The sequence below is a fragment of the Raphanus sativus genome, chromosome 9, assembly GCF_000801105.2.
Source record: "Raphanus sativus cultivar WK10039 chromosome 9, ASM80110v3, whole genome shotgun sequence".
In the NCBI taxonomy this organism is placed as follows: Eukaryota; Viridiplantae; Streptophyta; class Magnoliopsida; order Brassicales; family Brassicaceae; genus Raphanus; species Raphanus sativus.
In genome coordinates this window covers 10291979-10305845 of record NC_079519.1, presented here as the reverse complement: position 1 = coordinate 10305845, position 13867 = coordinate 10291979, and the positions used below count along the sequence as shown (strand labels likewise).

The window sequence follows — 13867 nt, the reverse complement described above, 5'->3', positions numbered from 1 at the left end:
CCGGAGACGACTAAGTCTGTGACGACGATAGAAAAACAAACTCTAGGGTCGCAGATAGGAGACCGTCGAGGAACAGTAAAACCAGAGACAAGCGAAGACAACACTGAAGCCGTAGATGGACCGGAGACGACGAGTGAAAACGTGTAAACAGAAACCGGAGATAACGCCGAGATTGACAAAGATCAATCTAAAAGTGTCCACTGAACCACCAGATGGTGGTTTGAAGACCAGAGATGATGAGCGCACTAGAGTTTCTCCATTACCGCTGTCAAAACGTTGAAGGAGATGATGCCTTGGCTAATAAGAAACCTTTGAATCGAGTAAATAAGGAATCAAACCCTTCGTCAGATGACAAGGAAATCAATCTGAGAAAGAGTAATCGACCACCAAAGAGTGAATTGAAGCCTGGAGATCATGATCTCGCTAGCGCGATCTCCATTGTTGCCGTCAGAGAGAACTTTAGGGTTTTTCAACTAACCTGCAGGGGAAATACAAGTTACAGAAAAAAACATAACATTATGTATATTTTAGTTATCCAAACAGATGACGGGATAGCCAAATACTTATATATCTTCATATATGTTCAAAATCTAGTGTGATTTTAAATGTATAATTTTATTTATTTATTTATTTTTACCTCAACTAGTAGAATACATTTAAAAACATTTGGCACTGACCTCAAATTTAAAATGCTTAGTATGTATAGATTCGCCTCCAAACCATCCAAAAGTATATATGTATGGATTGTCCTATCTCAGGGGCTGATCTTAAATGCGAAGCCTACTCTCATGAGTCTTGCCATTTATTTCAGTTTAGTGTTTGCCAAATGTAGTCGGTATATGTCAATCATACGTTCCTTTATTTGCTTAGAGCAGTGCTGGATCTGAAAATAAGCAGGTCACAAACATTCTAAAGTTAATTTTAATAACTTGTTTTGGAGTTATATGATCTATGTAATCTATGTATAGTATTTCTTTGAAATTTAAGAGGCAATGCGAATGATTCATCCGGTTTGACCCAAAACCAGTCCTAGCTTAAAACGAAGTGTATTCTTTCTTTTTAGTGGTGATTATTTTTGTTTTAGCTACCGATTAAAATCATCGTAATGGTGTAGTAAGTAAACGGAGAAGTGAGTTTTTGTTTGGTGGTTAAGAGATCGGTTTGTTGCAATTTTTATCATGAGGTTCTCTTAGATTGATCGAGAGCTTAAGCTGGTTTGACACAATTGACATTTTCAAGTCTCTCTCGACCGTCATGCACCGGCCGCGGGAACCAAAATGGTTTAGGATTTTTTATACTAGCAAATGTTAATGATTTCAGTACCACGACTTGATGATTCGCAAATGATCAATGTCCTAATAAAATTAATCTCAAAGCATTGTGACAACGCCCTAGTATTAAAAATTAAGCAGCTTTGGTTTTTGTGACAAAAAAAAAAGCAGCTTTGGTTTATCGATCGGATTGTAGTTTTGCATATCATTATTGATTAAAACTGCAATCTGATTACAGGATGGCTGGTGCGCAAGTCAAGAAAAGTCCCCTCTGAAAACAATTTTGTAAAGACATAAATTATTTGCAGTTCATAAGGTTTGTGATACTGTGATCATTGATATTTACTGTAATATATAATAGTTTTAATAATTTATTTTCAAGAAATTACTAAAGTATTAAACTAGAAATTTCAAAACAAAAATCAGATATATCAAAATCTATATTAGACGTTGTCCTAGTCTCTTTGAGAATGATATTGTTACGACATCAATTATTTGTGGTTCATCAAATTGTGGTACTTATTACGGATAGTTAATTTAGGAAGAAAAAGCTCTAGATTAGCATGATGCTGATCTCTTGTTTTTCATTTTCGTCTTCTGAGTCAGATGATTCCTACTTCTCCGAGTAAAAAATGAACTTTCAGATAAATATGAATATTTACATATTTCATGATATGATTGAATCTCTCCAAATCTAAGGGGAAATTAAAGATTTATATTATCTAGCGATATTTAAGAAAAAATAAATATTATGTTATCTAATGATATATATCTATATATATATATATATTATAATTCTAAAGTATGCACGATTTCTACTATAAATATAAGTTTGTTCAACTCTAAAGAAAGGAGTTCAATTCGTCCAACTCAAGAGGTTATCTATTCAGCCACCAAGGCAGGAAAATGGATCCAGATTACCATTTTCAACGACATGTCCATATTAGGCTGATCGCCGTGATTACTACCAACCATACCAAAGTATCTACTAAGCATATCACGTCCACAATTTTACTTACTGGCTCATGCCTTCATAGGGGCTCAAAAGCAAAACAACACCATGCTCATAAAGTACATCGTCAAATCTACCATCTGGTCCAGCCATGTGCCTTTTAAATCAGATGACTCCTATCAACTCTACAAGACCACATGCCCATAAGTCCATGTGCCCACAATAGCATGAACTACAACTTGTTTGATCTCGAGTGGGACCAGCACCAAGGCTAATGAGGCAAACCCCACGTTGAGTGCAACTATAAACCCAAACACATTCCATGGTGACATGATGTCTCTTGATTTTGCATTCTTCTGTCCATCATTTTGATTCTCATTTTGGTGAATTTAGAGTTCATTTAGGTGCATATCGTTTGTATTTATCAGGTGTTGTAGTTATTTCTTCTTGAATTTGGAGGTGACTGATGCATTTTAGAGAAAAAAGAGTGAGGAATGAAGCGCAGAGGGATTTTTTGACTAAGTGTAACAGTGGTAAGGGCGTAGAGACGTTGAGAGGTCCCTATATACGAAGTTTGATCCACAAAAGGAAGTCGTAGTGACATGGCAAGGTTGCTACGAGAAGGAAGCCCAGAAACAAAGAAGTTTTGTAGCGACCAGAGCGTAGCAACATCAACAGATCGCTACAGAGATGGGAAATTGGACACGACTGAGTCCCATAGTGACCAGTGTATAACGGTTTGATGGAGCTGCTAATTTTGGAGTGCGACTCAGCCTTAGCGACATCATTAGGTCGCTAAGAGACAAAAAAACATGGGAGAAGCCAAGTACCATATCGGCCAACTCGCAGCGGGCAAACAAAGTCTCCACCAACCTAACGACCACCCATAGCGGCTTTGTGTGCTCACCATGGGAAAAAGATCTCACCCTTTTATACTTTATTTTGGGTTGAACCAACTAATTTTTAGAAGACCTATATATACTTTTAGAGGCCAAAATTAACCATATAGTTTCTCTTGTTTTGTCTTTAAACACTTGACACTAACTCTATCTTTAATATATTCTCATCTTTGATTATTTTGTTTATTGAGTTATTCTTGCTATCTACTGTGATTAGTCTTAAACTTAGCATGTGTTTAAGGTTCCTCATGATATGATTAGTGAGTAGGCTTCTTTTGAGTCTATGGGCTTTGTTAGATTAGGATGATTAAGTGACGATCTAGGATATGTAGTGTTATATCCTTCTTGTTATATTCTTTACTAGATATAAGCCCCTTGCATTGCAATGGGATTTTTGATGTTTTAATTTAATAACGAACATAAAGTAATAATAATTTTATTATAATTTTATGATTGATTTGTATATGTTGTGTGAGATTTATTTTATAATTAAAATTTTTACATAAGTTCAAGTTAAAATTTTTATTTTATAATCATGATACATAAATGAATTTTATTTATTTATTTAACAGAAATAGTTTTTATTCATGATTTTTATTAAATAATTTATTATATTGTTGAATTTTATAATTTAATTTTGTTGAATATTTTTTTTTAAGTTTCTTGGTTCTTCAAAGTTGATAATTAATATGATGGCAATTATATATTTAAAATGTGACTTGTTCTAATATATCTCATAATTAAAATAATATATACTAAGATAATAACCAAAACAAAATTTTTAGAAAGTAATTATTAATATTATTTAATAGTAATTTTCCATTTTTGAAACCCTAACCAAATATAATTGCAAAAGATTATTTGATAACAATTTGTTTTCTAATATTGTGACATGTGTTTTAAATATGTAATGATTAAAAATATATGTACCATGAAAATAAAAAACGAAGTTTGAAACAACTAATTTTAAAAATTATTTAATGTTAAAAACACTTTAAAAACAGATTTGAAAAATAATTTATTTAATACTAATTTGTTTTTTCTAAAATCTTAATGAAATCTTATCATAAAATACTAATATTGCGCCTAGTTTTTCAAAATTAATAGGTAACATGATTGTGACACATGACAATTATATATTTAAAAATGTGATATGAGCTAAACTATCTCATAAATAAATAAATATATACTAAGATATCAAAAATGATTTCTGTTAATAGTTTATCATAAATATTATTTGAGAGTAATTTCTATTTTTAAAATTTTAAACAAAATATAATTGCAAAATAATATTTGATTATATTTTTATTTTAAATATTGTGAAATTTGTTAGAATATTTTATGGTTAAAAATATATATACTACGAAACTATAAATTAATTTCTAAAAAAATATTTTTAAAATTATTAATATTATATTTAGATTTTAAATTATTTAGTAGTAATTTTAAGATAAATTATAGTTTTAAAATATTTATAAAATAGTTTATTTAATAATAAATTATTTTTTAAAAAATATTATTTTTCTATTTACTCTAGTTTTTAATGCACATTTATCCTAAATTTTGTTAAAGATTTAGAGTTGAGAGATAGAGTAATGTTAAGGGTTTAGGTCTAATATTTTTACATATATAAAATTATATATGAAGTCTTTAAGATAATAATAATTATTTTAAGAAACAACATTTGCATTAATAAACAAATATTTTTATAGAGTGACAACTATTACTGTACAAACGCCTAATCATTATTGTGGCAATAATTTACGTAGGCAGCATGACAATAATAACAAAGAAATCGACATGAGTTTGTAAGAAGAAAAGAACATGCGAATAATTGACATGTGTCGTGATCGTACTAATTACTAACTTTGAAGTTTGAAGAACCAAACTTTATTATAATAAGTAATTTTTTTTGTTTAGGATTCTGAAAAAAGGAAAAATTCTGAAACAATTAATATTAAATGAATTTTAACTATTAAATAATTTTTACAATTAGATTATTCAAAATTCGTATTTATTATAAAAGTATATATATATTAGTCATTATATATTTGAACACATGTAAAAATATTAGAAAAAATTATTATCAAATAATCTTATATTTTTTTGTTTCAAAAAAATAATCTTCTATATATATATTTAATTATGAGATATTTTAACAAATATCAAAATTTTAAATAATAATTGTCATGTGTCACAATCTTGTTAATTAATAATTTTGACATGTGTTTTAAACTAAAATCAGTTTCTACAATATTATCTTTTGTTTAGAATTTTAAAAATGGAAAATTACTATTAATAATATTTATAATAAAGTTTTTTATTATGAGATAGATTAACACATGTCACAATCTTAAAGAAGGAAAAATTCTGAAAAATGATATTAAATAGTTTTAACTATTAAAAATATTTACAATTAGATTATTCAAAATTCGTTTTTATTATATAAGTACATATATTTTTAATCACTATATATTTAAATACATGTAAAAATATTAGAAAAAAATTATCTAGTAAAAACATATTTCACAATTATCTTTTGTTTAGAATTTTCAAAATGGAAAATTACTAATAATAATATTTATAATAAAGTTTTTAATTATGAGATAGACTAACACATGTCACAATCTTAAATATTTTGTATAGAATTTCATAAATGGAAAATTACTATTAATAATATTTATAATAAGGTTTTTAATTATGAGATAGATTAACACATGTCACAATCTTAAAGTTTTAATTGCCATGTGTCGCGATCATGTTAATTAGTAACTTTGAAAAACCAAGCTTTATATAATAAGATAAATATTTTGTTTAGAATTTCATAAATGGAAAACTACTATTAATAATATTTATAATAAGGTTTTTTAATTATGAGATAGATTAACACATATCACAATCTTAAAGTTTTAACTGTTATGTGTCGCGATCATGTTAATTAGTAACTTTGAAGAACCAAGCTTTATATAATAAGATCTTGTGATCCCAATGCTATTTTAGGTTTGATCTCCCTAATCTGAATTCCAAGCATTTTATGACCGAAATGTGTTTGATGAAATACTTGAATATCTTTATATATTGTTCTTTGGTTGTTTGACCAATGAAGATTGATGTTACAGAAGCTTAGAAAGTTAAAATACTTATCAATCATGCATACTTTATTGTATTAAACCAGTGGGAGTTGACGTTTAGTGTTTAATTAGTGTAGGGATTAGTACTATAGAAGTGGATTAGTCTATTGCTTGTGCCTAACATTTTAGAGTATGGGTGATTGTTTGCCTGAGCACTCTATATAGGATTTTGATTATCTAAAAATTGGTGCCTTTGACCGTGGGTTCATATAACCTCATTGATTGACAACTTGTCTATTTTCTTTGTTCACTTGAATTTGAAACATATTTTGAATCTTGTTATTTAATTACATTTTCATTGCACACTTAGATTAAGCATTTACTTAGATTCTCATTGCTTGGAATCTCTTTAGGATTGGATTAATACCTATTATACTACATTGATTAGAGGAGTAAAATTAAATGATATCATGACACGAATCAGTACACAAAAGACATCCTTGATAGCAGGAACCATCAACTACAGCAGGAAGACCACACTGTCTTAACCAACAAAAAAGCAACCATGAGCCATAGTATTTATATCTCATTTTGCTATCAAGACAACTAATGACATATATTAGCACATACTCATATGGTAATAGAGTAAAGACAAGACCTTCTTGTTTGTGAGAAAGAAATATGATAGTTTGTTTCCTTCTTCCTATCATTACGTAGAACTGAGCATGATTTGCTTGTATCGAAATTATCTACTGTACTGAGATTATTATTATTTACTATAGTAAAGGGACACAATCTTTAATAAAGGGACACAAACTTTTTGAACTTTCCATCTGAAGATGAAACTAAACTAAAATAGAGAAAACCATTAAAAACTAAAACAAAAAAATAAACTTTATTTAAGTCATTTTAATTTTCAATTTTCAAAAAAGATATGTTTTAATATAAATTTATATTTGAAGATACATCATGTGATGTAAAAATATACACAACAATATATTTTTATCGTGGGATGCTTCCACGAACTGAGGAGGAATAGCTTGGATCCTAAGCGGGGTCCAACCTCTATACCAACGATCGAGGTCCCAAACCATCAATTGTGTCTCCCCTTTTATGGCTGAAACCCTAGTTTTTCCAAAAAAAATCGAAAGGGCAGTAGAGATGGAAATCTCCAGCATCACCGTCTTCTCCGATTGTTCAATGCTCATTAAAGCAATTAACAGCAACATACAGATTAAAGAAATCTATGGTGTCCTCAAAGACATCAATTGTATCTCCTCTGTTTTTGTATCCACTTCTTTCAGCATATACCTAATTCTGAGAACAGAGAGACTTATTTCTTAGGTAAGAAGGCCCTTAGGGAAAAGTCTTTCTCAACCCCAACTATTCGTATCATGACTAACAGCCCATTAGTCAAACATTATTTTTAAGTAATGATTTTTTTAAGAAAAAATATGTGCTTGGTAGGATCGAACCTTGGTCTCACAGATATAATACAGATTTATTTACTATTGTGTTACAACACTTCTACAATTCATTTATTAGATTTAAAATATAAGTAGGTTTTTGATAATATATTCTAAGGAAAAGAATTTGTTTACAAATTTTATTTAATAAAAGTTATAATTGCATTAATAATTAATGTTTAAAGTTTTTTTACAATTTTGCATATGTAATAAAACTAAAGTGACATTTGATAAATAATTCAATCTAATTTTAAGATGATATTTATCAAATATTTATCTAATTTTAAATATTTAAAATTTAAAAGCTACATATAACAATGATTATATTTTTTCTTAAAATCAAAACTTAACTTTTAAAATAAACAATGTTCACAAATCTAAATAAAATTATAAAATATTAAAATACATAGATTAGAGATGTAATTATAATTCATAATAAATAAAAATTGCAACCAAAATTAAGTTTAAGTTTTATATAATAATTACATCTATAGTCTATGTATTTTAAGTTTTATATAATTTTATTTAGATTTGTGTACATTGTTTATTTTAAATTTTAAGTTCTTACTTTGACAAAAAAATTATAATCACTGTTATATAAAGATTTTTAAAATTTTAAATTTTAAAATTAGATAAATATTTGAGAAATGTCATCTTAAAATTAGATTGAATAGTTTATGAAATGTATTTTTAGTTTTACTACATGTGTACAACTGTAAAACAACTATATATATATATATATATAAATTATTGATGCAATTAAATAAATTTGTAAACAAAAATAATTTTGTTTAGAATATATAGATCAAAATCTAATAAATGAATGATAGAAGTGCTGTAGCATAGTGGTAAACAATTCAGTGTTTTATCTGTGGGCCAAAGATTTGATTCCTACTAAGTGCACATTTTTAAAAAAAATCTACTATTACAGAACGACGTTGTTTTGTTTGAAAAACGATTGACTAATGGGATTTAGTCGCCGGGTCAGCCTTAGTCTAGTGGCTAAATGGCACCCAAGGCACCGGGGGGTTCGACTCCACCTTCAGGGATTCCTGGGTGTGAAATTTCCCCAAGTGACAAAAAAAAAAAAAAGGGATTTAGTCAAAGTAGGTTTTATGTACCCGGTTAATATTTCATGTCTATAATTCAAATTTGTTTTTATTTTAGGTCGTATTTAGCACTTATTTTTTGTTTGAGTCTAAAAAGGCGCAGTACAAATTGTTGGAGTCGGAAAAGACACTTTTCTCCATGCCCTTGAGGCCCACTTTGTTTTTTCTGAACCCTCTCTGAGCTTGCCCCTCGACTAAACTCTTCCTAAGTTTTTAATATAATTTCAGTTGCTTAAAAAAACAATGTGAAACCAGAGATTTATGTATGTACGGCATAGTATACATTTACATAATTTAAGTTCGAGCCACGATAATCCATACTCCCTCTGTTTTTTAAAGATCCATGTTGTAGAAAAAAAAATTGTTTTAAAAAGATATATTTTTTACTTTTTCAGTGTATTATTTAATGAAAATCTGTTAACTTCAAGAAAATTAATTGTGTTTATTGGATTTTTATTGGTTAAAGATTATGAAAAATTGTTATTCACAAAAATCAATGCATTTTTAATATGATTTCTTAATACTCCCTCTGTTTTTTAAAGATAGATGTTTTAGAAAAATAAATTGTTTCACAAAGATGTATTTTTTTATGTTTCCTATACAAAAATTGCAAATTTCAATAAAATTGATTGAATTTATTGAAAGACTATTGGTTAAAATGCATTGGAATTTGATAATTTCTAAAAATGATGTATAGTTAATGTGTTTTCTTAATATGTGTGAAAACACCAAAACATACATCTTTAAAAAACAGAGGGAGTATATGTGAAAAGTATAGAATATGTATCTTTAAAAAACAGAGGGAGTATTAATTAAGAAGTTAAGATATAACTTGTGTTTGCTCCAAAACTACATTATTGTGTTGATCTCTAGCTAGTTTTTGAGTTTCTTTGAACACGCAGTGTTGTCAATTTCGTTTGGTTCGTTTAGGAATACCCGATACTAACGAAGAAGAAAGAGATCAAGGAAAATCCACGAGAAACTCATACACCGTTGTTCATTCATAAGCAATTACAGCTACAACGCTTGATATAATAAAGCATAAAGTTACATGGTAGGAGTACTGTTACCTAATTCTACGCTTACAGAGAGAAAACATGCGAGGAAGGTGTTAAATATTAAGCTAGTTTGTTTAACCTCATTTATATTGGTTATACTTAATAATATTTGTTTAATTTTTAATCAACAATATTATTCAAAATGAATATATTTGTAGAAATATTTGGAGATAATTAAAAGGATGGTAAGGAGAGAAAGTGAGTCCGTACTGATCGCTTGTTAGAGTTTATGTTGAAGATGTATCTAATCCTTCATTTATTAGCAGAATGTTTGCTGAATTTGTTGAGCCAATTCTTCTGCACTTAGTTGGCACTCAATTCCAATCTATCACAAGAAAAACAATGAGATATATATATATATATATAGATCATTGTCATTCAATATGATATCATTTATCTAAATTCGATTTAAACTATCCTCTCTTCCCTGATGTATAAACTAAACAATAGCAAAAACAGTAATATCAGCTTGAAATATGACATTCTTTAACGTTGATAGAGAATATATTAACGAATGATTTTGTTAACAAACTATTGGAACAAAAGAAAAAATATGAGAACAAGTGTAGTTATACTTTAGGAATAAAAGTAAAAAATATATTACTAAAATTGTAAGTATAAAATAAATAAAACAAAGAACGGTCTAGCTATTTTGTATGCTTGTGAGCAATCTGACATACCCGGCCCTATGTTTGTGTGCATTTATGTGTAACACGATGTAGGTAAGATCTTACACTGATTTTCTTATATTTCTATAAACTATGTATGAATTTATGTGACTGAATGAATCTATCTTATTAAAACAGAAACATTCTGTTGGACCTAACATTTATTTTGTAAGTTTTTAAATTAAATACACATTTATACTTTACAGTTAAACCTACATTAAATCATTAGTGTTCTTTTCTTTATACTACTATCCATGTTTCCAAACAATATACTTATTTCTTACTACTATCAATGTTTCCAAACAATATATTTTATACTACTATCAATGTTTCCAAACAATACAATAATTAATCTTAATATTTTATATCTATCATTTTCTCTTTAAAATTTTGTAGAAACATCATAATTTCATAAATTGCAAAATAATGAACTTTAAAATTTGGATTATAAGATTACAAATTATGAAACTATTACAATTTAAATCAAATTAGATTACATATTGGTCATCCATCAGTTCAATCGGTTAGTCTCGAATTTTAGTGATTTTTGTTAATATGAATATTTTAAAAACCTAAATTGAATTGTGAGATCTCCGGATTAACCGGTATAATCACAATCGGGTTAAATTTAGAAACACTGATTTAAATGCAAAAATATTTTAAATACACTCTTTAAAAGTTACCAAAATATTTGTTAAGTTATTAGTAAAAATTTTCATCGAAAAATATTCCGCGCTTCTAAAGCGCGGGTCATAATCTAGTTATTATTATAACAATACCCACCCTACCATTTCACCCGCACATATATTAGACTCATTACAAGAGCAACAACAAAATCAGTGAAACTTAGTTAGGATGATTATTCGTGCGTACCTTGATGGTGAAAGAGTTAAGCATAGTTTCTTCGACGGTGTTAATGTTAACCTGAAGAATCTCGAGAGCCAAATCCTCAAGAGCAGCGATTATCTTCATAAGCTGTCCTGGGATCTTATGCGACACCGTATTGAGCAGCACATTAGCTCCTGAGAACTTCACTTCCACGTCAGCTAAAGCTGACTTTGAGTTAGCAACAAGCTCATTTATCAAACTACTCTCATGATTACTACTGACTGAAGGAGAGGAAGAAGATGAAGCTGGGGAGTATGGAGGTAGGTCCCCTAAGCTGTAAGAACGAGGAGGCTGTGGGATGAGTGGTAGTTGCGGAGGATGGGTCCCGTATGGGCTTGTGGGAAGAGGGGTTCGAGGGCTTATGGGAGGGAGAAGGAGATGATGGTGGCTGATACGAGGGCTAAGAGGCGGTTTTCGTGGGCTTAGAACAGGCGGTGAAGGACGAGGGCTTGGGACTAGTCTCGGGCTCAGGACTTCCGCGTAGGTCTTACGTTGTTTCTTGGCTTCTAAAGATTGAAGAACTTGCTGTAGCTCGCTTATGTATTCCACAACTCCACCTATAATCGATGCTTGGTCCCCCTTTTATTGTGATACAAGGAAAATAGCATAATAAGTCACTATGAACATTCTCTCACATTGCGACATGAAAGAAATAAAATAAAAGGAGATGACTAGTGGCACTAAATAATTGTCATTAATATTAAGAATGCATAGATATGATAGATTTGTTGTAATTGATGTTTTAGGTATACCAATAACATTGAAAGGCAAAACGTTATAATAGTAGTTAGGCTATGATATATATATGGCAACTCATACAGCAAAGTACTGACTAAGAAAATATTTGGATTTATTGAATATATACCCGTTTGACGTAGAAACAAGGCATAAGAGAACGTAAAACGGTCAAATGCTCGTTCATTTGCTTTCTCCTATTACGTTCCACGTTTACATGAGACATCTTTTGTTGCCCATCTTGCTTATTGTCTTCTTCTTCTCCTTCTCCATCCTCGTCTTCTTCATCTTCTTCTTCTTCTTCTTCTTTCCCAGTTTCTAGTCTTTTCCTCTTCTTTTTAGGAGATGAAGTTTCATAGTTTTGATTCTTTACTAACTCTTTGGAACTTGTGGTTCCATCTTTAGGTGTAGATGCAGCCATGGGAGATATCTCTCCAGCGCCTTCAAGACTCTCTAAGATAGCAAACAGATCATCTCCGGCTAGTGAAGTGTCCACAAATTCACATTCTTCAAGAAAATCCGGTATTGACTCCTGCATCGTGACCAGAAATATCTCTTCCTCTCTCTATCTCTTCCTCGTTTGTTGTTTTGGTATACAAAAATGTAAAGTAAAAGTAAGATTTAGAGAAAGAAAGAGACGCAGAGAGACATATCAAGTTGAGAGAGAGAAATTGAAAGAGTTAAAAGGAGTAAATATTAGGGATTCGCATTCATCGAGGACTAAACCATAGCTATCCAGTTTCAATATTTATTAGTATTATATTTTGATAGGGCTATTTATTGCAGTTGTGCCGTTGGATGAAGTTTGGGGAGAATCTAGGTTTTTTGGTGGAACAAAACTTTGGTTCACACTGAACCTTTAATTTCACTTTTATCTCTATAACCAATCAAAATGTCACACGGATAAAAAAATCTAAAATATTAAATTTTAAAAAATAATTAGAAAATGACGTCAATTTTAACGACACTAATATCGTCCTTCTAAACCCTAAATCTTAAATTTTAAATCTTAAATCCTAAACTGAAATTCTAAACCCTAAATTCAAACCATATACCCTAAATTCAATCTTATACCCTAAACCCAAACCGTAAATTTTAACCTAAATCCTAAACCATAAATCCAAACCATTAATCCTAAACCTAAACCGAATACTCTAAACCCAAATTCTAAATTCTAAACCGTAAACCTAAACCTAAATCCTATAGCATCTAAGTATAGGGTATGTGTTTAGGGTTTATGGTTTGGGTCTAAAACCAAAATCCAAACTCTATATCCTAAACTCAAATCCTAGACCCTAAACCCAAACCGTAAATCTAAACCTAAACCGAAATCATATAGCGTCTAAGTTTAGGATTTGTGTTTATGGTTTATAGTTTAGGGTGTAAACGTAAATCCAAACTCTATGTTATAAACCCAAATTCTAAACCGCAAACTCAAACCGTAAATCTAAACCTAAATCTTATAGCGTCTAGGGTTTGTATTTAAGGTTTATGGTTTAAATTTAGGATCTATAATTTTTGTTTAGGATTTAGGGTTTAAGGTTAGAAGGTGATGTTAACGTCGTTAAAATTGGCCTCATTTTTTTTTGTTATTTTTTAAAAATTTAATATTTTTTGTTTAAGATATAAATATACACATATATAGGGTACACTTATCGTATACTTTTTATTAGAGAGAAAAAGGTTCATATAAGCAAAGGGAAATTTACATAAATTCCATAGAAACCTATTTTATGGATTTTTTGGGTTA

The 13867-nt window shown here is 29.4% G+C and overlaps 1 protein-coding gene across 1 annotated transcript; it reads right to left on the bottom strand.

The window, feature by feature from the left end:
* Window positions 1–9756: 9756 nt before the first annotated feature.
* On the bottom strand, window positions 9757–13036 carry LOC108826171 (transcription factor SPEECHLESS). The gene is made up of 3 exons (XM_018599554.2): window positions 12248–13036; window positions 11368–11961; window positions 9757–10151 (listed from the first exon to the last, which is right to left on the bottom strand). The coding sequence occupies exons 1-3, from the start codon at window positions 12653–12655 to the stop codon at window positions 10086–10088; spliced, it is 1068 nt and encodes a 355-aa protein (XP_018455056.2). The 5' UTR covers window positions 12656–13036; the 3' UTR covers window positions 9757–10085.
* Window positions 13037–13867: the final 831 nt, after the last annotated feature.

Bases quoted from the DNA above. Each gene is read 5' to 3' on its own strand.
- LOC108826171 (XM_018599554.2), bottom strand. From the start codon at position 12,655: ATGCAGGAGTCAATACCGGATTTTCTTGAAGAATGTGAATTTGTGGAC. The intron at 11,962-12,247 runs GTATATATTCAA...TCACAATAAAAG, and splicing joins CTTGTTTCTACGTCAAACGG to GGGGACCAAGCATCGATTAT. The intron at 10,152-11,367 runs GTACGCACGAAT...TTCTTGTGATAG, and splicing joins TTAACTCTTTCACCATCAAG to ATTGGAATTGAGTGCCAACT.